Source organism: Perca fluviatilis, chromosome 17, assembly GCF_010015445.1.
Source record: "Perca fluviatilis chromosome 17, GENO_Pfluv_1.0, whole genome shotgun sequence".
Classification (NCBI taxonomy): domain Eukaryota; kingdom Metazoa; phylum Chordata; class Actinopteri; order Perciformes; family Percidae; genus Perca; species Perca fluviatilis.
Window position 1 is genome coordinate 34445123 of NC_053128.1, and position 24696 is coordinate 34469818.

At 40.7% G+C, this 24696-nt stretch overlaps 1 protein-coding gene and 2 long non-coding RNA genes across 5 annotated transcripts in view; all 3 read right to left on the reverse strand.

The window, feature by feature from the left end:
* Window positions 1-18678, reverse strand: part of LOC120545334 — a 41276-nt gene extending 22598 nt beyond the window's left edge. The window contains exon 1 of the long non-coding RNA XR_005636658.1: window positions 18611-18678. This is a non-coding gene — a long non-coding RNA (uncharacterized LOC120545334). The remainder of the gene's footprint in view (window positions 1-18610) is intronic.
* Window positions 547-11774, reverse strand: LOC120545296 (pyrin-like). Of its 3 annotated transcripts, none has more exons than XM_039779509.1 (5): window positions 11167-11774; window positions 5595-5644; window positions 2081-2381; window positions 1351-1525; window positions 547-1163 (listed from the first exon to the last, which is right to left on the reverse strand). In XM_039779509.1, the coding sequence occupies exons 3-5, from the start codon at window positions 2361-2363 to the stop codon at window positions 593-595; spliced, it is 1029 nt and encodes a 342-aa protein (XP_039635443.1). In that variant the 5' UTR covers window positions 2364-2381; window positions 5595-5644; window positions 11167-11774; the 3' UTR covers window positions 547-592. The 3 variants fall into 3 exon arrangements, with proteins under 3 accessions (XP_039635443.1, XP_039635441.1, XP_039635442.1); XM_039779507.1 differs by lacking the exon at window positions 11167-11774 and adding an exon at window positions 7807-7924 and having other exon boundaries at window positions 5595-5648; XM_039779508.1 differs by lacking the exon at window positions 11167-11774 and adding an exon at window positions 7807-7902.
* Window positions 18679-23950: 5272 nt separating the features above from the next.
* The window catches only part of LOC120545330, a 17999-nt gene continuing 17253 nt past the window's right edge, over window positions 23951-24696 (reverse strand). Inside the window, exon 3 of the long non-coding RNA XR_005636650.1 lies at window positions 23951-24696. This exon is cut by the window's right edge and continues 1785 nt beyond it. This is a non-coding gene — a long non-coding RNA (uncharacterized LOC120545330).

Consider the following 24696-nt stretch of genomic DNA (forward strand, 5'->3'; position numbering starts at 1 on the left):
TGGTGCAAAACAGGTGAAAGTGCTTGAAATGTAACAATGTGGTAACTTGTATGATAACTGTTTGGGAATAGCAGGTGCAGAAAGACAACATTAACACACAGACACCTACAATCAGACACGACCACATAAAGACGCACACACACACACACACACACACACACACACACACACACAGATACACATCAAACAAACAACGCATTTCCCGGGGCGAGGCAGGGGAGAGCAGCGGAGGAAAAGCGCATTTCCTCCGCTGCTCTGTGTGGGAGGATCCCCTGCCTCTCCCCGTTGCTGGCAGCCCCTCGCCGGGCACCGCGACCGGCTCTGGGTCGGTTTAGCAAGAACAGGATTGTTGGGTTCAGGAAAACAAAAACTGGGTTAGGTTCGGAAAACGGGCATACCATCGGAGTTCACTAAAACGCAGTCTATAAAACCTTGGGAGCATTACGCACGATCACACGTGTGGTCAAAAGTTTGCGGAAAACTGGGAACATTTTTACGCATGGAAATTCTTTATAAATCCCGACTATTGCGAGGAATGTTGCGACGAAAAATTTCACCCTGCTTCACGCAACTTTTTCTTGCGTAACAGGTTTTATAAATGAGGCCCCTGGTCTTTTCCAAACAGAGACATCACTGAATCAAAGATGTACCTCTGACGGTCACTCAGTCGATTCTCACTCGCTTTCATCACCAGACCCACTGCATCAATCTCATGAACTCCATCGTCTGACTGGAACAAGTCTAATAATCTTTGAGTGATGATGTCATCATATTCGATCCCTCTGGTGTCTCCGTATCCAGGAGTATCGATGATGGTCAGAGAGTAGGGAAGAGGTTTATCTTCAAAACCACAGATCTGGTACACGATCACATCTGATGTCTGACTTTGTGATAGTCTTCTCTTCTCCTCCTCTACGATCTGAAACCAGACATCATCCTCCCACTCCACTCCCATGGCGTAGTTGACCAGAGTAGATTTTCCTGCTCCTGTTTCACCAACAAGTAAGATGGTTTTGTTTTTCTTGTTTGGATTTTTTTCACCAAGAGTCATTCTTGTCAGAGATCCAATCTTCTCTTTCTTTGGTATCAGCTGGTAGACAGCAGGAGATCCTGATTGGATCAGAACTTTGCAGGTGATGATGTCATATTTGGATGAGGTGTTCCTGTAGAAAAGTAAAGACATAAACAACATCACTCTACCGACCAAGGTCTTTTAGTAAGGATGAGTCCACTTCATTGCTTTGTTAAGCAAACAAACATAACTCAGTTATACAGACCTGAAAACACACAGCATCTGTAATTCTATAACACTCAAAGAAAACTGGTAACCCTTTGATTCCATCTACTTACTGAGCTTTGTCCACCGGAGGACTCTGAAGCAGGCTGGTAGGTGTAGACGGGGCAGGCAGTGTGGTTGCCCTGGGGCTGGTGGTCTGGGGGGGGGTAGGGGTCTGTAGAGAGACCGGGGCCTCCAACAATGTGTTGGGCAGAGAACAGGCCTCAGATTGACTCCTCACATACACGCCTGTGTTCAAAGAACTCACGTTAATTTAAAAACAGTGCCATCTACTTTACATGCCCTCGAAAAGGCAAATCTTTGTCATGGTTTTCATTTTCTTTGGTAAAGTAGTCATTAGCAATCTATATTAAAATGATTGCCTATTCTACATGATCTATATACTAAAAGTAATATCTTATTTTCTTTGGCATATTTTCTAATACACATATGCAGTGATGATTGCTGGGCATTGCACATCAATTTAGCACAAATTTTGCACAACTTTTTGTGAACTCAGCCTGATACCTGTACCAGTTCCAATACCGTGACTTTGATATTGGCTCCTGAACGCTCCTTTTTTCGGTCAGTGCCTAAAAAGTGTTGAATCCAGTATCCAGCCCTATTGCTGGGTAGTGTGTATGTTACTGTTTTCCAATGTCAAGTCTCTATTTGATCATATAACGAGACGATATACAGTAGCTAGTTTAGCTAGTTTATATAATATAACTTATATATACATACTTATATGCAGCAGACTTGTGTGATCACTCAGTTTGACATGTTAGTCCTCCTACATCTTACCTTGTGCTCCTGTGCTGATGTTTGATAATTTCTCCACCAGATCATTCCTACGAGTCTTCTTTAAAACCAGCTTCACCACTTCTACAGACTGATGGCTGAAGGTCTGTATGATCTTATCGACTGTGTCTATCCTGTCTGCGTTTTCCAGTTGGTTCTTTGGGATGGCTTGGAATCCTACCAGGATTTCACGCTGCTGCAGGAACCACTTGAACTTCTTGAATTCTTCATCTGACAAATCTTCCAGTGTATTCAAAAGCTCCTCTTTAACACATGTTATCTCCATCTTTGACACATGTTTTCACTGCAAAAGAGAAAGACTTGATCATGTACATTATGGTGACCTTATCATGGGGAAGAGTTGAGTTTGTAGTCACAGATACTTAAAATGTTTTAGAAGCTTCTTAAATAAAATAAAAAATATGATTAAATATCCTCCAATTAAGAATTAAATCAATCAATAATATTAACAGGTCTCAGCGTTTTCTCTTGTAAAGTAGTAAAGTAAAGTAAAATTTATTTATAGAGCGCATTTCACAGATATAAATCACAAAGCGCTTTACAAGGTACATACATATAAGTGGGAAGAAAATACAGCATGACATGAGGAGAGACGAGGAGAAAAAGGCAACTCCCAGACTATGCCCCTGAATAGGGGTACAGTGTGGGAACAGGAAAAAAACACCTCAGCACATAAGCACACAAGCAATACATTTGCACTGCTGCACATAACACAACATAACAATATAACATGACACGCAGTGGGGGTGGGATGATGGGTGCATCGGGATCGGGGTCATGGAGTAGAGGTAGTCCAGGACAGGCAAACAGACATCTGGTCCTGCAGCCAAACAAAGGCGCTGGCCCCAGACCTGCCCACCTGACTGGGGGAAGAAGCGGTGAAGGCGCTGGATAGGGGGCTGGGGTGTGGTCGCAAATCTGTATGTATGTCAAAGTTTGTGTATGTGTAGGCCTGATTAGTCAAGCTACGTCTGGCCCCCGTAATCTGGTTTACTCAGTCCGCACGATTGTCATTGCGATACACAGCCGGTTGCCATGGAGTCAGCCCTGAAACAGGACCCAGTACAAGTCAACAATCAACAGGTGTCAGTGGGAGTCGGGTGGGGAAATGAAGAGTGTGCCTCGCTGTAGTGCTCCAGGGGGAGTGAGTATTCAACACCGGCCTTGGCCAAGGCCAGCGCTGGTTCAGGAGCCGAAAAGATAAGGTTGGAATTTGTTTTGTCTTGGGTCTAGGAAGCTGGCAGTTAGTCACTCCCGACTTCTCTGAAATGTCCCCTCTGGTCTCCGTAACGATCAAATTTCCTTGCCAAAACCGTGAGTTTCCCCAAGATGTTGTCCAGCTTGTGGAGGCATAGAAACGCCTTGTCTATTATTGGAGTGTAATAAAGTTTACGATTGGTGAGGCAGACTTCTCTGTTGGTGGGACATGCATACACACATCCCTGCAAACATGATGGGAGCGAGCACTCTCCTCCACCACAGTATCAGACTCTCCTCCACCACAGTATCAGACTCTCCTCCACCACAGTATCAGACTCTCCTCCACCACAGTATCAGACTCTCCTCCACCACAGTATCAGACTCTCCTCCACCACAGTATCAGACTCTCCTCCACCACAGTACCAGACTCTCCTCCACCACAGTATCAGACTCTCCTCCACCACAGTATCAGACTCTCCTCCACCACAGTATCAGACTCTCCTCCACCACAGTACCAGACTCTCCTCCACCACAGTATCAGACTCTCCTCCACCACAGTATCAGACTCTCCTCCACCACAGTACCAGACTCTCCTCCACCACAGTACCAGACTCTCCTCCACCACAGTATCAGACTCTCCTCCACCACAGTACCAGACTCTCCTCCACCACAGTATCAGACTCTCCTCCACCACAGTATCAGACTCTCCTCCACCACAGTATCAGACTCTCCTCCACCACAGTATCAGACTCTCCTCCACCACAGTATCAGACTCTCCTCCACCACAGTATCAGATGCTCAGTAGAACTGCCTGTAGAGCATTACATGTTTATCAGGTGCTGGCTAGTCACTAGGACCCTGTGGGTCTCCTTCTTCACTTCAGCACAAGAGCCAAAGAACTATTCTACGCCTGTGGGAAAGCCGAGATAATGGGATAACCTGCTCCGTCCTGAGGAGCTCCTGACAGCTCTGAACACCTTGGTAACTGAACTCTCCCCCCTGCCACTGATAATCCTGCCCCACTGCTACATTCCTGCTCACATGGACCAGCCTGATGCAACCCATGTTGCATCTTCTGTGATGCCTCAGAATGGATGTCAGAGCTAAGCCCTTAGCACCATTTATGGGGGACTTGCACTCCATCTCTGTAGACTGCCATTACAATCTACCCTCTTTTGGCCCTTTTCAGGTGAAAATAGGAGGCTGGACAGAGAAGAGGTGGGGCGTCATATTCAAATGCCCTTATGATCCGAGCCGTTCATCTGGACCTTCTGACTGTCTTTTACTCTAATGCCTTCCTCATGGCTCTCTGGAGGTTTAATACTTGCTGCGGCACCCCTGGAGAGATCTATTTAATGAACCAAATTTCATGGTTATGAGAAGGATTTAGCCACAGCCTTAGCGGGGGAGTACCCCAGCCAGAAACAGCTCCTTGCTATGCACCACCGGATTGATTTCAATTTTAATCCACTAGCAGCACCACACTTTGGAGGACCATTGGAACATGAGATTTGGTCCGTAAAGTCCACTCTGCGGGCCACCATTTGGTCTCAGACTGTCACAGAGGAAGTCCTTCAGACAGTCTTAATAGAGGTTAAAAGCATCCTGAATTGTGTCCGCCGACATTGCTGAACTTGATCCTATCACACTGAATCACCTTCTCATGGGGCGGCCCAGTAACTCCTTACCTCTCAGGTTCTACCCACAGTTGGAGCTCTTGAGCAGAAGGCACTGGAGGAAGAGCCAGATCCTGACTGACCACTCCTGGTCTAGGTCCATCAGGTACTATCTACTAAGTATGCTACCATGGCAGAAATGGCAGAAGACAAATGGATTAACTCATCGTGGACATCGTCATCATGCTAACCAACAAGTCCGCCACAGCTGGGAATTTTTGAAAAAAATCTTATTTCTGTGCGTTTGCATGTAAACAGGAATATTAGTGGAATATTCACTTTCATTTGCCATGAAAACAGCTCAGAGGAATATTGTCTTTTTTGGAATAAGAGCAAAAACCAGAAGAATTTATGCATGTAAACTTAGTCAGTGTTAGAGATAATGACTTTATGACACATATCTGCCCTTTGCTCCTTTATATGATCCAACTATTATGCAACTATGTCTGAGGCTCTCATTTAACAAACAACTGTTGAGATTCTCACAAATCAGCAAATAAATACTCAGGTTTTTAAGTCATTATGAAGGTCAATGTTCAAATACATATACAAATATAGCTGCAATATAATTAGAAAAATAAGAGAATAGTTATCTAACTTGTAACCTGGGTTCCACTTACCAAAAACATGTACTGTTCATCACAACAGGAATCTTGTTTCTTAGGCAAGTCTGTCTTGAAAAAAACAATACATATTTGTAGTTATAACTCATCAAAAGGATTGAAATGTCTTCCTCATAAAGATATATTAAGTTCCTAATTGGATCAGACCTTTGCAGGTCATGTTGTCATACTTGTAGGAGGTGTTCCTTTAGAAAAATAAAGACATGAACAGGGGAGTAGTAGTAGTAGTAGTAGTAGTAGTAGGTCATTGTTATGAGGCTGCAGTATTAACACATACAGTCCCTTGTGTGTGTTTTCCCCTTGCATTGTTTGCTTGTGTAAAGACGGTTGTTTTATTACTATTATTATTATAACTAATTCTATTCTATTTTTCCATTTTCATTTTCTATACTTTATGTATATTTTTTCTCCTATGTCAACTTAATGTGTATTTGTGTTATTCTGATGTGTGTACTTTCTTTTGAGCTGCTGTAGCACAGGAATTTCCCCAGTGTGGGATTAATAAAGTCTTTCTTATCTTATCTTATGTAGGTCAGGGGGCATGGCCACACTTCACCTGTGCACTGCTCATGAAGTGTAGCAGCATCACATCAACTACTTAACTTTCCATCATATAAGCTGTGGTTCTACACTTCACTGTTGTCAAATCTTTCTGTCAACTCAATTGGTAACCTGGCCAATGATTTGAGTTTCTTGCTCAGTCTAAGACTAGTTGTTGTTTCTCTGATGCTCAGGCCCTGTTTACAGCTGTCTTCTTACACTCTGGGTCTTTAGACACATGGCTTTTTCAATGGTGCTAACTCAGCTGCCTGCCTGACGACACTTTTGGACCTGGAAGATTCCCAGGCTTCGTTTGGATCACCTTGTCCTGTTCATTACTGCCCCCACCGACAATAACTTCTCAGCAAACTCAGCTCCAGCCTGGAAAATACCCAGTCCTGGTTCTGACCGACCTCACTACCTTTCTTTCCTTGATAGTTAACTTTAAACACCTTAGGTTGCTTTGGCCCCTGAGTAGTTTGGTCCATTTAAACTGAAATCTGGAGCGTTTGGTCAGATAATCCGGTTGGGTCGGGGCGGTGTGAAAGCTCATTGAACTCTGGTGTGGACAAAAACACGGTTCTAGGTTCGCTTCAAAGTGAGTTCAGTTCACTTTGGGTGGGAAGGCAATCCGACCCAAATACAGAAAGTAAACCAAAAACAGAGCATTTACTACCCTGCAGTTTGTGATGCAGTGGAGAGGCTGAAACCTCCATCAGAACAAACCCCCCAGGTGTTTCCTCCCAGCTCCTCTCTGCAGCAGCTGGGAGGAGAACTAGACTCCCCTTAGATTTCTGACATTTAAAATCTCTCTATTCCTTTCAGATTAAAAGAAAACTCTGAGTTAGAGCAGCAGAGGAAACTAACCTCAGCCAACATCAACAATAATACTGATCTGATATTCTATAAATATATATTATTAAAAAAAATATATATATATATATATATTTTATATAATATATATATACATATATGTATATATAAAACACAGTAAACATACAAAGATAAGACAACAGGAACTATTTATAACCTGAAGAAACCTACAATAAGAGATTATTATTCACAGCTATGAAAATAGAAAGTAAAGAGCCAGAGAGTTAATAAATATGTAACATGGTTCATATATAATCCTTCCATAACTAATCTAGTGTGTGTGATATGTGGAGAGTTAATAAATATGTAACATGGTTCATATATAATCCTTCCATAACTAATCTAGTGTGTGTGATATGTGGAGAGTTAATAAATATGTAACATGGTTCATATATAATCCTTCATAACTAATCTAGTGTGTGTGATATGTGGAGAGTTAATAAATATGTAACATGGTTCATATATAATCCTTCCATAACTAATCTAGTGTGTGTGATATGTGGAGAGTTAATAAATATGTAACATGGTTCATATATAATCCTTCATAACTAATCTAGTGTGTGTGATATGTGGAGAGTTTCCAGCCTCTTCTTTAGAAACTGTGTTGGGTCAACGTGAACAAACCCTGAACATCTAAGATCAGCTACCATGGTTACATCATCACATCACTGGATATATATTTAGTCTTCTGATGACATCACTGAATATATATTTAGTCTTCTGATGACATCACTGAATATATATTTAGTCTTCTGATGACAGTCACATCTTCATCAAGAGGTTTAGAGGTTCTTACCTGTTAATTGATGAAGGTCCAGCAGCTCTGATCTCTCAGTCTTCACCTCCTCTCTCAGTCTTCACCTCCTCACCTCCTCTCTCAGTCTTCACCTCCTCACCTCCTCTCTCAGTCTTCACCTCCACACCTCCTCTCTCAGTCTTCACCTCCACACCTCCTCTCTCAGTCTTCACCTCCTCACCTCCTCTCTCAGTCTTCACCTCCTCACCTCCTCTCTCAGTCTTCACCTCCTCACCTCCTCTCTCAGTCTTCACCTCCTCACCTCCTCTCTCAGTCTTCACCTCCTCACCTCCTCTCTCAGTCTTCACCTCCTCACCTCCTCTCTCAGTCTTCACCTCCTCTCTCAGTCTTCACCTCCTCACCTCCTCTCTCAGTCTTCACCTCCACACGTCCTCTCTCCGTCTGTCTGATCAGCATCTGTCCACCTGAGTTGTTTCTCTGAAATCACATGACCAGAGCAACCAATCAGACAGCAGCCGCGTCCCACCTGTAAGGACTATAAAACTCTACTGAAGGTACTGAGAAAGATAAAGAACAATAAAGTTCTCGGTTCTGTTGCTGCAGAAACAAGAGTTCAAAATATAAAAGGTTATTAGTGTAGTCAAAGTCAGGTTGTCATCAAAAAGCCCAAAAACTGGAAGTTAATAACATTCAAACACGCATGCACAGACAGACAAGCACACATACACACACACACACACACACACACACACACACACACACACACACACACACACACACACACACACACACACACACACACACACACACACACTGATGTCCTAGAAGTCCTTAAGGCTTCCCCTTTAAATAATAATAATAATAATAATAATATGGAAAATGTATATTTTAAAATAATTGTAAACTCCATGTCTGTCAGAGTATTACCAGCCTGATCTCCAGCTGATCTTTGCTCCAACTTCTCACACGTCCTCTTTATTTCTTCCAGGTCATTCTTCAGCGGTTCAACGATCTCCATGTACTCTTTCCAGCTTTTCGTCTTTCTGCTTTCATCATTTATTATTGTTATTATTAACTTACAGCTTTTGGGCTTTTTGATGACAACCTGACTTATGACCTTGTATAGTTTGAAGTCTTCTTCCTGCAGAAACAGAACAGTTATCACAGACTTTTGATAACTTTATTGTTCTTTATTACACGGCTTGGTCGGCTAATCTTGATAACAGATCGTCGGCATGCATAACAGACCGTTGCCATGGACACAGTTCTGATGACTCTGAAGGACAGCTATCAATCCGCTGATAGACTTACGGGTAATTTATCAGCTGTGGGGAAAAGTGGAGCAGTTCCTGTCCTCCAGTACAGGAGAGGCTGGACATCTGTGAAACGCCTGCTGTTCAAAAGGTTTTCCTAATCATGTGATTTCAGAGAAACAACTCTAAAGTTGTTCCTTAAAGCTGATAAGACAGACAGAGAGAGGACAGAGAGAGAGAGAGAGAGGGCAGAGAGAGGAGAGAGAGAATACTGAACGCACTCAGAGCTGCTTCACCTTCATCTCCTCTCCAACAGGTAAGAACCACTAAACCTCTTCATCACACTGAGAAGTCAGGCAGGAACATCTGCTTTACTGCTAGTGCTCAAATTCAGTGTTTTACTTTGATTCTAAATTATTTTTTACTGTAAGCTTTTATATTTTGACCTTGTTATTTCTAAACTCGTAGTAACCTGCAGCTCTTTAGCTCTTCTCCAGTGGCTCCCTGTGGCTTTGAGAAACAAGTTATATTAATAACATTTATTTATTTTTTTAGCATTTTAATTTCCTTTAAATATTATTGTTGCAGACCTTATGTGATTCTAACATTCTCCATTTAGGATACATTACATTTCGCTCAACTAAACTGTACATCTAGTTAGGCTCTATGTAGTCTATGACATAGCCTGGGCTATGTCTACGTAGGCTCCAACCTAGGCTATGTCTACGTAGCCTCTAGCCTGGGCTATGTCTACGTAGGCTCTAGCCTGGGCTATGTCTACGTAGGCTCCAACCTAGGCTATGTCTACGTAGCCTCTAGCCTGGGCTATGTCTACGTTGGCTCCAACCTAGGCTATGTCTACGTAGCCTCCAACCTAGGCTATGTCTACGTAGCCTCCAACCTAGGCTATGTCTACGTAGCCTCTAGCCTGGGCTATGTCTACGTAGGCTCTAGCCTGGGCTATGTCTACGTAGGCTCCAACCTAGGCTATGTCTACGTAGCCTCTAGCCTGGGCTATGTCTACGTAGGCTCCAACCTAGGCTATGTCTACGTAGCCTCCAACCTAGGCTATGTCTACGTAGCCTCTAACCTGGGCTATGTCTACGTAGGCTCTAGCCTGGGCTATGTCTACGTAGGCTCCAACCTAGGCTATGTCTACGTAGCCTCTAGCCTGGGCTATGTCTACGTAGGCTCTAGCCTGGGCTATGTCTACGTAGGCTCCAACCTAGGCTATGTCTACGTAGCCTCTAGCCTGGGCTATGTCTACGTAGGCTCCAACCTAGGCTATGTCTACGTAGCCTCCCACCTAGGCTATGTCTCATGGCCTCTAACCTGGGCTATGTCTACGTAGGCCCTAGCCTGGGCTATGTCTACGTAGGCTCCAACCTAGGCTATGTCTACGTAGCCTCTAGCCTGGGCTATGTCTAGGTTGGCTCCAACCTAGGCTATGTCTACGTAGCCTCCAACCTAGGCTATGTCTACGTAGCCTCTAGCCTGGGCTATGTCTACGTAGGCTCCAACCTGGGCTATGTCTATGTAGGCTCCAACCTGGACTATGTCTATGTAGGCTCTATCCTGGGCTATGTCTACGTAGCCTCCAACCTAGGCTATGTCTACGTAGCCTCTAGCCTGGGCTATGTCTACGTGGGCTCCAACCTGGGCTATGTCTATGTAGGCTCCAACCTGGGCTATGTCTATGTAGGCTCTATCCTGGGCTATGTCTACGTAGGCTCCAACCTGGGCTATGTCTATGTAGGCTCCAACCTGGGCTATGTCAACGTAGGCTCCAACCTGGGCTATGTCTACGTAGGCTCCAACCTGGGCTATGTCTATGTAGGCTCCAACCTGGGCTATGTCAACGTAGGCTCCAACCTGGGCTATGTCTACGTAGGCTCTAGCCTGGGCTATGTCTACATAGACTCTAGTCTGGGCCATGTCTACGTAGGCTCCAGCCTGGGCTATGTCTATGTAGGCTCCAGCCTGGGCCATGTCTACATAGACTCTAGTCTGGGCCATGTCTACATAGACTCTAGTCTGGGCCATGTCTATGTAGGCTCCAGCTTGGGCCATGTCTATGTAGGCTCCAGCCTGGGCCATGTCTATGTAGAAAGCTGTAATGTTTTGAAGATATGCGAGCAGAGTGTACCTGAGTGGAGCTGTGAGGAAACACCTGTGTGGGTTTATTCTGATGACCTCTATCGCTTCCTGTCTCCACAGAACCTTTCTCAAGTTTGATTTAAAGTCCACTTCTTCAATGCTCTGCAATGGACAAACTTAAAACATACGCAGATTCATTCATCAAAAAGTTTGACTCTTGTAAAGACACCATGAGAGATATTGTAAAAGGTTTTCGGAAGATCGATAAAAAAGTCAGAAAGATACAGATAGAGAGAAGAGGAGGAGTTTTTCTTGCAGCAGCATGGTGTGGACTTGGGGTTGTTGGAGCTGTATTCACAACAGGGGCAGCTTTAGCAATAACAGCAGTAGGAGCAAGTGCTATTGGTACAGCATTAGAAAGAAAGACATATAAACAGAAAGAAATTGTATGCAAAGTAGAAAAACTGAGGAAAGACTTCATGGAGATCGTTGAAGCGCTGAAGAACGACCTGAAAGAAATAAAGAGGAGGTGTGAGATGTTGAAGTATGACAGACAAGCGTCTAAAGTGGAAGGAAGGATTGAAGAAGTCTTGGATGATGTTTCAGCAATGATGAACTTCATTAGATTCACTTTGATCCCTGAGAAAAATAAAAAGTTGAGAGAGTACGTCATCCAGGCAGCTGATAGATGTCAGAAAGTGGTTGATAAGTTTGACCTAATGATCCTCTGGAACAAACTCCACAGTTGTTGTTGTTGTTGTTGAATATGATATTTACTTTCTCTGAACTTGAATATTAGGGGACAAAGGATTCTGTAAGAAGACTTTTAATTTGAAACAGACACAGCAAGTGTTGAGTTTCTACAGAAAATCTGTAATAGTTATCTGCAGTGTCTTTAGAAGTTAAGTTTCTTATTTATCTCCTAATTTTTAAATATAATAAGTGTTGATTGATTGTTCTGATTTATTAGACTGAGATGATGTTTATATTTGGAAGATGTTTATTCTCTTTTCATGTTTCATGACACACACACAGACACAGACACACACAGACACACACACACACACACACACACACACACACACACACACACACACACACACACACACACACACACACACACATACACACACACACACACACACACACACACCCCCACACACACACACACACACACACACACACACACACACACACACACACACACAGACACACACACACACACACACACACACACAGACACACACACACACACACACACACAGACACACACACACACACACACAAATAAATAAATTCATAAATTCTACTATAAATTACAGTATTTTCCGATTGCTAAACGACAGTGGGCACAACTGGAGTCACATGTGCAAAACTCTAACTCCAGTCTGCACTACCTACAGTCACCTGAACTAAACAGTTCACATCAGCTGCACAACTCATTCAAAGCAACACAACTCTTAACACACGTCTCAAACAGGCTCAGTGCAGCCAAACACTATGCACAATCCTCACTGAGATAACACACACACACACACACACACACACACACACACACACACACACACACACACACACACACACACACACACACTGAGATAACACACACTGTCACTCAGAACACACTGAGGGTAAAAACACTAGCATCAAACACCAATACACAAATGACAAACTTTTTCATCTTTACAGTTTGAACAATTTGAGTGACTTGACACTACTCAATAGTTTATTTAAGGAAAAAATATAGATTGTATAGCATACCAATTTTAACATAAGGTAAACAAGAAGGAATGAAAATCAGCAGTTTTCTTCAATAAAGTATTTTGTACAAAGGTACATACGTAACAGTACCAGAGAATAGTGTGACTAATCCTGCCTCTCTCCAGCATCATGTGGCAAGTTTTCTTCATCACATTGTATGTCTTCATCATCATCACTGAGCCTGTTTTGCAGCTGATGTGAACTGTTTAGCTCAGGTGACTGTAGGTAGTGCAGACTGTAGTTAGAGTTTTGCACATGTGACTCCAGTTGTGCCCACTGTCGTTTAGCAATCAGAAAAAACTGTAAATGAACATATGATCTTTGGTGGTTTTTAAGTGGCGTTCCACAAAAGTGGAAGAATCCCGCTTGGATTGGCAAGAAAGTCTCAAAACCTATAGGAAGGCCCTAAGAAAGGCCAGATCAGACTATTACTCATCACTAATAGAAGAAAACAAAAACAACCCAAGGTTTCTTTTCAGCACTGTCGCCAGGCTGACAGATAGCCACAGCTCTACTGAGCCATCTATTCCTCTAGCTCTGAGTAGTGATGACTTCATGAGCTTCTTCAATGATAAAATTACAACAATTAGAGATAAAATTCGTCACCTTTTGCCCTCAACTTTTAACGGTTTACCTTTAAACGCAGAGTCGCTAGAAATAACGACTAGTCCCAACATATACTTAGACTGTTTTTATCCTATAGACCTTCAACAATTAATGTTAAAGATATCCTCAGCTAAACCATCTACCTGTCTCTTAGACCCCATCCCAACGAGATTACTCAAAGAAGCGTTACCCGTGGTAAACACTTCACTACTAGATATGATCAATATGTCCTTATTAACAGGTTATGTACTGCAGTCATTTAAAGTAGCTGTGATAAAACCTCTTCTGAAAAAACCGACCCTGGATCCTGAGGTCTTAGCAAACTATAGACCTATATCCAACCTTCCCTTTCTATCCAAGATCCTTGAGAAGGTGGTTGCTAATCAATTATGTGATTCTCTACATAGCAATAGTTTATTTGATGATTTTCAATCAGGATTCAGAAAGCATCATAGCACAGAGACGGCACTGGTGAAAATTACTAACGACCTTTTAACTGCTGCAGACAAAGGTCTTGTCTCCATTCTTGTTTTACTAGATCTTAGTGCTGCATTTGACACTATTGACCATTCAATCCTGTTACAGAGATTGGAACACTTGGTTGGCATTAAAGGAATCGCACTAAGCTGGTTTAAGTCTTATTTCTCTGATCGATCTCAATTTGTTAACGTTAATGATAAATCCTCCAAGTACGTTAAAGTTAGCCATGGGGTTCCTCAAGGCTCAGTGCTTGGACCAATTCTTTTCTCCCTATATATGCTTCCACTAGGCAATATTATTAGGAAACACTCAATTAACTTTCACTGTTATGCAGATGACACCCAATTATACTTGTCAATCAAGCCAGACGAAACCAGTCAGCTAGCTAAATTTCAAGCGTGCATTAAGGATATAAAATCCTGGATGACCTATAATTTTCTGATGTTAAACCCTAACAAAACTGAAGTTATTGTACTGGGACCTAAACACCTCAGAACTTCATTATCTAAAGATATAGCTACTCTGGATGGTATTGCCCTGGCCTCCAGCACTACTGTCAGAAATTTAGGAGTTATTTTTGATCAGGATATATCCTTTAATGCCAATCTAAAACAAACCTCAAGAACAGCATTTTTCCATCTTCGTAACATTGCCAAAATTAGGAATATCCTGCCTCAAAACGACGCTGAAAAACTAGTTCATGCATTTGTTACTTCTAGGCTGGACTATTGTAATTCCCTACTGTCAGGTTGCTCAAATAAGTCCCTTAAGACTCTCCAGCTGATCCAGAATGCTGCAGCGCGTGTTCTCACAAGAACTAAGAAAAGAGATCATATTTCTCCTGTATTAGCTTCTCTGCACTGGCTTCCTGTAAAATACAGGATTGAGTTTAAAATCCTTCTCTTGACCTACAAAGCTCTAAATGGTCTAGCACCATCATATCTAGAAGAGCTCCTAATACCCTATTGTCCTACTAGAGCACTGCGCTCCCAGAATGCAGAGTTACTGGTGGTACCTAGAGTCTCTAAAAGTAGAATGGGAGCCAGAGCCTTCAGTTATCAGGCTCCTCTCCTATGGAACCAGCTCCCAATCTGGGTTCGGGGGGCAGAAACTGTAATCGCTTTCAAGAATGAACTTAAAACTCTTCTATTTGATAAAGCTTATAGTTAGGGAGTGAGGAGTTGCAGTGTTCACCTAACTGGCCAAACTGCTTCTCTTCATAATTGTTAGATTAATAATACATAACAAAGTAGAGGGAGGCAGGCCAGCCAAGCCAGATCCGGCAGGGGGAGAGTTCTAAGCCCGAAAAAGTTACCTCTCCTTATGACCTGTCTCTCTTAGTTACGCTGTTATAGTTACGCTGTTATAGTTCTAGACTGCCGGGGGACTTCCTTCCTTTGACACACTGAGCTGCTCTCTCCTCTCCCTCTCTATTACTATTACTATTTGCGTGTATCCCGTCCCGGAAATGCTAGTTACTAATCCTAGCTTCTGGGATCCTGGTTGCGCTCACATCCTGTTCACTGTTCAATGGAATAAAAAAAAATAAAAAAAAAAAAAAAAACAAAAAAAAAACCCCGCCTGGGTCTGTCCGAGGTTTCTTCCCAAGAGGGAGTTTTTCCTCCCCACTGTCGCACTGCTTGCTCTTGAGGGAATTACTGTAATTGTTGGAATTGTTGGTTGCTTTGTAAATTATAGAGTGTGGTCTAGACCTACTCTATCTGTAAAGTGTCTCGAGATAACCTATGTTATGATTTGATACTATAAATAAAATTGAATTGAATTGAATTGAATTGAACTACAGTGACCACAATGTTGCCAAGTAACGTTAAATCAAAATCTGGTTTTCAGAAAAGGAAAAAGAGAAAAGAGGGAGAGGAAAGACAAAGGAAAGGGTGTCAAACTGTAACCCAGTTTTTCACCATGAAAGGTGGGTAGCCTCTAGTTTGTGAGTGGTATTAACCTGTTGGCTTAATGTCCATAGTGAAATAAGCTAGCTAGCTACAGACTAGTGTTAGCCTACATTTAATCACCGTTTAATCAGTGCAGGGAAACGTTTAGCAAGATATTCATATTAAATCATTGTCCCTGCCCCTTTTAGCAGCCTTAACAACAGATGAGTCAGCAGCTCCCCAGTCTCCCCCTAACTGAGCCCCTCCCTTTCCCAGTGAAGAAGGTGAGCAACATTGGGTTCAATGACATGCCTGTTAGTATCATTGCAGGGAGTCTGTGGGGATGTCTCTATCTCTCCTGCTCTTTTTACCATTACAAAAAAGAAAATGAAATATTTATTATATTTATTATTACTATGCATAGCCTAAACTAAATTATTTCATTATATTTGCTAGCTATATTCTAACCAATTTAACTTTCTTCATTCATTGGCTTTGATAAATTAAATACATATGTAAATGTTGCCTAAGGCTAGGCTAAAGATGAGGACCTGCCCCCAGATACACATGTGAAAATCAAATGAAAGCAATCCTACATACAGTACATACCGTATATACAGTAATCATTACTCCAAATCTTGTATTCCTTCCGCCATCAGGTTATTGTATTTAGACAGTAGCCACTTTAAATAGGATCCTTATCAATAGCTTACATGATAAAGTATGCAGTGATGCCTATTATGCCTTATTTCTTTCTTTTCTATTTGTCTGTAGTCCTTTGCCTCTGGCCCAAAAATCTTCCAATGACGCAAAAATCGTCATTTTACGTCATCGGAAGATTTTTTCCAGGCCCCAAATGCAGAAATCTCTCGTCTCAGGGGGACATGAGGGAGGGAGGCACGGTCATTCAGAAATACTATCGGGTTTCTACTGATACAAAGCTGAATGCTAAATCGGTGAAGTATCCCTTTAACATTTAAAGGAATCTACATGTATGCTCCAATATGGCTTCTGGAAAGAAAATAAAGGATTAATAATGAATTACTAAACAGACATTAATTAAGAAGTTCCCCATACTTTAAGAGTTATGCAGCACATTCGCCAGGTGTCTTTCTTGATGCCAAAACATCTCTTTATTTTCGGTATTGATGACGCGAAAAATAATAATGGTAACTCCAGTGAAATTATTTGAACCTTGTTAGTGAGGACTAGATTAGGACCGTATTTAAAGCTGATGCTGGTTTCCAGCTCCCCCCCCCCAGGTGTGTCTGTTAAAACACGGACGGAGACTACTTCTCTCTTTTGATGCTTTAATAAGATCAAGCAACGTGCAACCTAGCTAACAGGTGAAGAACACAAACAACAGAATCACTAGCTAACCTACTTTAAATTTGCAAGAACTATAGACCAATACAACAACAGGCTTAAATGAACTGACAACAGAAGTTATACGACTTACAGTTCTCAAGGACGCACACACACAATCTGATTATCCTCCGGACAGCTCGTCTCTTTTTCTTTTCTCTCATTTGTTTCTCCGTGTGGCTGCTCGCGGTGTGAGGCGGTGTCTGAGCTATTTTCCGACATGCACTCCCAATCACTCCTGATAGATGACCTCTTGTACAAAACTAAAGTAACGAGCCAATTTTCTAAAATGTAAGGAGTAGAAAATACTAATATTTGTGTTAAAATGTAAGGAGTAAAAGTAAAAAGTCGCCACAAAAAAAAAATAGTAAAGTAAAGTAGAAATATCTGAAAAATCTACTTGAGTACAGTAACAAAGTATTTGTACTTCGTTACTCCCATCTCTGTATTTCATTGAATTCATCCTTTTTTAGTTTAGTTTATGAGATCTAAGCCAAAGATTGTGTAACTCAAAGAATATGGTGTTAGGAGTTGAGCGTATTATACCATGGTTTATGGGGGAAAAGTAAAATGTATTTATTTACCCTTCGCCTTAAATTCGACTGATAGTTAAACAAATGATTTAAGGACTCTTTATAATGGCTTTTAGTTTTTTGTTTACAAAATAGTGTTGTTGTTAGCTATCTAGCTATCTATTACGTGATTAACTTTTAATGCATCACATAACATTCTGTGTTGTTCTAACAATATAAGAGTTACGTACATTGCATAATGGATCCTTGCATACTAATGCATGACATGCAGTTTTATAACACCATGCATGCACTTAAAAATATTAGTTTTCATCATTTTATATGTAGAACAACAACCAGTGACTGGAGAACTGTGAGAAACGACTGAGAGAGACAGCAGGAAGAAGAAAGCTGGACACGTGGCCCACAGGAGCACATGGGCCCTCATCACGTTCTGTGCCACCAGGAAATAAACTTCAAGAGCAAGACGACCAAATCTCCATCTTCAGATGTAATATCACTTTCCTTTCTAAGTTTTTACAGCCTCACTATCAGTTCAACATTTTTTATTTAAACAAATATTTGGGTATATAGAGCCCTATTACTGTGGTAACTTACAGTGAAAACACACCGGGCACGTAAGCGTTAGCGCAGCTATTTTTATTTCAGCGCCTGTGTTATCCAATCTATCCGTTCATACTGGTCACGGAGCGGCCATGTTGCAATAAAGAGGAACTGTGAATATTAAATCATATGAATGTAATGTTGTATGTTCAGTTATTATTTATGTCAAATACATTTTCCTTGTGTATTTATATCTGGTATTACCTCCTGATCTGATCATTTTAAAGTATTTCCTGTTCCAAAGTGTTCTTACCTGTGTTGTTGGTCTGTGATGTAGAGGAGGCAGAGAGAGAAGAGAACAGTTGATACAGTATATCAGTAGAGAGGGAGGAGGACCATCTGGAGTCACATGGTTTAAAGAGAAACCATTTGACTTCATCAGTAAACAGGAAGAGAGGGAGGACGCTCTGTGGTCACGATTTCACACAAACTGGCTCAGAGACGTTTGAAAATCAGAAAGCAGGAAACAGCAAATGTTTATGTCTATCAAAAACCAACTTTGACAGGCAACACAAAGGTAAGGTTTGGGTTTTATTAGAAACCTTTTCAAATAGTTTCTTCCAGTTTTCTAAGAGAAAAGATTTGAGTGATGAAGACTATAATGGTAGTTTAGTTAAATGAACGTCTGGTATCTTCCTCACCTCCAATAAAGAGCTTTTCTGTGTCAACATTCAGGACTGTCTACCATGCCCTGAATGAGACTCAACCAAACATTTCCCCAAATTTAAATTTACATTTCTAAAGCTTTTCTTACTGACTTTCTCAATGTTGTTCAATATATAAACATTTAACTCTTGTGGATAATTTAACGATCATATAAGTTCTGAATATCTTTATAGTATGTGAACAAATCCAAGAAATCTGACTCTGGTTTTTGGTTGCTGTCGATGTAACCTCCATCCAGAACCAGACCCACAGCTAAGATGAACAAAGACAGACCAACATTTAACTACTTTTTACAGTGTGATGGCCAACAGGTTCCCATGGTAACAACAGCCAGCAATGGTAACACTGTACACAATGTCCCCCTATTGTGTTTAGTACACAGGTTAACTTTACAGTCAGCCACACCCCAAACTATTCATCATCACTAAAGTAGTCTAAACACTGGTCATTTGATTTATAATCTACATATTTATTTACTTTGACCCTTACACTGTTTAAATGGAGTGAACACATTTTAAATTGTAGGGTTAAATAATCATTGTTGTGTTATATTAATCATCATGTTTTGTTCTTTGTTACCATGCTGGAGGGCCGGTCCTTCCTGGGGGAGAAAAGGAGAGGTCAAAGGTGAAGGAGTAGGCTCGTTGAAGATGAGCCAGATCTGCGCAGAATCGATCACCGGCGATCACCACCCAATGCATGCTGGGTAGATTTGCTGACATGTCCTGCTCTGACATCACGCACACGTGGGCAACGATGACCTCACGAGATCACGGCAGCCGCAGGTTTTAGACCCAGGCGGACCCAGGGCATGCTGGGAAACGGCGGCCTCTCAGCTGATCGAACAGCTGATTGGTTTAGAAACGACTCCACATGATGACGTTTTATATAAACTTTTTATTGATTTTGAATCAGAGGGATTTTAACTGCTATGTGTCTGATTTAAAGACTTATTCTGTACAGAACACATGTTGTGTGGCTGATACAGAGATGGCAAAAGTACTCACTTCCCGTACTTAAGTAGAAGTACAGATACTTGTGTTAAAAAATACTCTGGTAAAAGTAGAAGTACTGATTTAACTTCTTTACTTAAGTAAAAGTAACAAAGTACAGGCTTTGAAATGTACTTAAAGTATAAAAGTAAAAGTAGCCTTGCGAATGACAACCACTTTTTATGCAAAGCTACCTGGACCACACACGTTATAGAGTGCAAGATGAGAAACTTCAGTGGACATAAAAACCAGGCTCTTTATATGCCATTGTCTACAATTTAAATGGATGTCTGCCAAACATCACATATATGATTATTGTGACAGAGACTGGGACTCCAGCTTAATAAGATTCTGACTGAGTAGCAAGATATGAATTCAACTGTGATTCTGTGAGAATTCACAGATCCAGTTTCTCTTTATAATCGTCCCCTTAACATTTAAAGGAATCTACATGTATGTGTGTGTGCTCAAATATAGAAATAAAATAAAGGATACAATATGAATTACTAAACATAGATTAATTAAGAAGTTCCCCATACTTTTAGAGTTACACAGCACGTTGGCCAGGAGTCGTACTTGATGCCTCCTAGCCTATCTCAAACATCTCTCTCAGATAAGGCCAGGGATGATTGGGAATGTCTTGCTGCTTGTCTGCCTAATCTCTGGGATCTCTGTTTTCTTCATTTTCAATAATGTCGCCGTCCATACTACTAGTGCTAACGTTACCACCATCAAGCTGCAATTATTTGCCGCAAATGAATGCAGAATGCGGCCGAATCTGTCGAGTCGTCTTGTAGTGGTGCGTTACATGCAACGTAGCCTACAGTATATTCCCATCCAATTAGATTGAATTCGGTATTGATCGCGTGAAAAATAATAACGGTAACTCCAGTGAAATTATTTGAAACTTGCTAGTGAGGACTAGATTAGGACCGGATTTAAAGCTGATGCTGGTTTCAAACTGCGCCAGGTGTGTCTGTAAAACACGGACAGAGACAACTTCTCTCTTTTGATGCTTTACAAGCAACGTGAGACCTAGCTAACAGGTGAAGAACACAAACAACTAAATCACTAGCTAACCTACTGTAACTGTACATGAACTATAGACCAATACAACAACAGGCTTTAATGAACTGACAACATAAGTTATACTACTTACAGTTCTCAAGGACGCACACACACAATCTCAACTGATTATCCTCCGGACAGCTATATTACTATCACTATATATAATATTACTATAATACTAGTCTCTCTTTCTTTTTTCTCACTTTTTTCTGTGTGGCGCGCCGCTCATGCGGTGTGGGGCGTGTCCGCGCTATTCTCCGACATTACGACCTCTTGTACAAAACTAAAGTAACGAGACAATTTTTAAAATGTAAGGAGTAGAAAGTACCGATATTCGTGTTAAAATGTAAGGAGTAAAAGTAAAAAGTCGCCACAAAAAAATAGTAAAGTAAAGTAGAAATATCTGAAAAATCTAATCTAAAAAAAAATCTCTAATTAAAATCAGCATCAGATCATCTCCAGTCTGTTAATTAAAATCGGCACCAGATCATCTCCAGTCTGTTAATTAAAATCTGCATCAGATCATCTCCAGTCTATTGGTAATTAAAATCAGCATCAGATCATCTACAGTCTATTGGTAATTAAAATCAGCACCAGATCATCTACATTCTGTTAATTAAAATCTGCATCAGATCATCTCCAGTCTATTGGTAATTAAAATCAGCATCAGATCATCTCCAGTCTGTTAATTAAAATCTGCATCAGATCATCTCCAGTCTATTGGTAATTAAAATCAGCATCAGATCATCTCCAGTCTATTGGTAATTAAAATCAGCATCAGATCATCTACAGTCTGTTGGTAATTAAAATCAGCATCAGATCATCTACAGTCTGTTGGTAATTAAAATCAGCACCAGATCTGATGTAGAGCATTCTGACAGCTACTCTGTCATAATAAACCAACTGGAGACTGTGTAGGAGCTGATATATGGGTCTGATAAAACATTTTATTAAATCAGAATCGGACCACCAGTGTTTCTGTCACTTCCTGTTCAGCCTGAAGGCTGCTGGAATCAGCTGGAATCAGCTGGAATCGGCAGGGATCAGCTGGAATCGGCAGGGATCAGCTGGAATCAGCTGGAATCGGCAGGGATCAGCTGGAATCGGCAGGGATCAGCTGGAATCGGCAGGGATCAGCTGAAATCGGCAGGGATCAGCTGGAATCGGCAGGGATCAGCTGGAATCGGCAGGGATCAGCTGGAATCGGCAGGGATCAGCTGAAATCGGCAGGGATCAGCTGGAATCGGCAGGGATCAGCTGGAATCGGCAGGGATCAGCTGGAATCGGCAGGGATCAGCTGGAATCGGCAGGGATCAGCTGAAATCAGCTGGAATCGGCAGGGATCAGCTGGAATCGGCAGGGATCAGCTGGAAACTGTCCGACTTGAGAGCAGACTTTTGTCACCCATCCCCTCCGCTGCTGCAGCTCTCGTCCACTTTACAGATGAGGCACACTTCATCTCCAATGAGCCTACTGTTAAATCCTGTGGCCATACCATGTGCTGTCATGTTAGGGGGAGGGGGGGGAGTAGTTCTCAGTCCGTCAGTCCGTCTCGGTTTCCCCTTCTGTCTCCTTTGGTTTGTCCCAACCAGTATATATGTCCCCTTGTGTCTGATTCAGTCAGGTCAGTTTGTTTAGTTCACATCTTGTCTTGTTGTTGCTATTTTGAGTATATTTATGTTTTGTTGATATTAAGTTCTTGGTTTATATTGTTTAGAATTTTTTAAGGTTAATAAAAAACATTTTGAAAGTTTTCCTCATTGCTTTGTCCCTGACATAAATATATAAATATAACTATATAAATTAAACAACAACAACAATGGAACTTGTTAACTATTTAGACTCATATTATAATATATAAAGGAAGGATAATCACAGACTTATAACGTTGAGTGACGAAACTGTTTCCAAACATTGAATAAAACACCCAAAATTCAACTTAAGTAGAGATCTGATCTTTTATTGTACTTGTAAAGAATCATCCATGTTATTTTGGGGTAATTAAAACTAGGTAGTTAAAGAGAAACCCATATTTCTGATATAGATATTTTAAAAATGGGTCAAATTGGACCAAAAGACAACACACGGGTTAAGAGTTAAACAATACTATATATTAATAAATAATATAAAGATTTAAATATAACTATATATATTAAACAACAACAACAACAATGGACTTTGTTAAGAGTTAGACAATAGTGCCGAGTGCAAAGGCTGCCTGAATAAATATGGGATGATTAATGTAAGCGGTTTCTTTATGAGATAGATGATATGACAGTTTATTAACAGAGTGATTAGATTTATATTAGACAGTGATGATATTTCCATGTTATTAAACTATGTAAACTATAAAGGATGTATCATTTCCAGCTCCAGAGGGTGTTTCAGCTTCAGTTAGATTCTTTCACCACCTGCTGGTCAAAAGGAAACATCACTGCTGGTTCATCTTCTCCTTCAAATGAAAACTTTATTGACTTTAGGACACTTTTTAATAACAACCGAGTTTAAAACAATGAAACATAATCAGCATAACAACCAATAAAATACTAAATAGAAATAGAGAAACTCACTGAGACAAAAGGAGTCACCAAATAAAACATGTTCTAATCTTCTTTCTGATTGGATAATAAACTGTTTCATATCGTCAGTTATCAGACTCCTAAACTGATTATCTTCTGTATTTATATAATAATAATAATAATAATAATAATAATAGGAGTGTTTTCTGATTGGCTGATCATGTCTTCTGGTACAACTGAAACATGAAAGGAAACATTACCAAAAGGTGGTGAGTTTCTGTCTCTACGTCCTCCAATTATTTAATATCAACAATGTTTGATATCAAATACTAGACATCACAAGTTTTATTGGGTTTGACCTGAACTTTATTAGACTGATTCACATTCAACATGTTTCAACACATCTACATATTCAGAACTTTAATTTCAAGTGTATACTCTTCAAACTCTATTTTTATCATGCATATATGTGAATATACAGTATATGTTAATATATAACATAACATGGCATAACAAAGAGAAATAGACGTTTCTTGAAGAAAGAAAGAAACTCAAAAAGCTGCTGATGATATTAATATAAAAAAGAGAAATACATGTTTATTGAAGAAAGTTGAGCAGAAAGTTCAACAGACACATAAAGCTGCTGCTGATCCAGTGAAGACACTCTGAACAAACTGGTTTCATCAAGCAGACATTTTATTAATGATTCTCAGAAAACTACAAATCAATCAGGATGTTATTCCAGGAGCAACAAGAGAATATAATAAAGAAGTTATTAGTCTTCTTGACAAAATATCTAATTTTATACTTATACTTTTTTTGTTGATTCATGTACACACACAGGAATATATAGACATGCATTAATATTGATTAACATTCACAGCACACCAGGAGGATGACTGATACCTCTCCAGCTACCAGTCCACACTCAGACCACCCTCTTCTTCAAATACATATTTACTGTGAACATATTTCATCACTCAAAATAAAACAACATAAATGGATTAACATGTTTTTGTCTTCTGAAATATTATAACTAGTCCTTAAGTATGAATACATATGAAGACACAGGGTATATCATATATAATCACATA

Coding starts and splice junctions, on each gene's coding strand:
- LOC120545296 (XM_039779509.1), bottom strand. CDS start 2,363: ATGGAGATAACATGTGTTAAAGAGGAGCTTTTGAATACACTGGAAGAT. Junction 1,526..2,080: donor CATCAGCACAGGAGCACAAG/GTAAGATGTAGG, acceptor CTTTGAACACAG/GCGTGTATGTGAGGAGTCAA. Junction 1,164..1,350: donor CCTCCGGTGGACAAAGCTCA/GTAAGTAGATGG, acceptor ACTTTTCTACAG/GAACACCTCATCCAAATATG.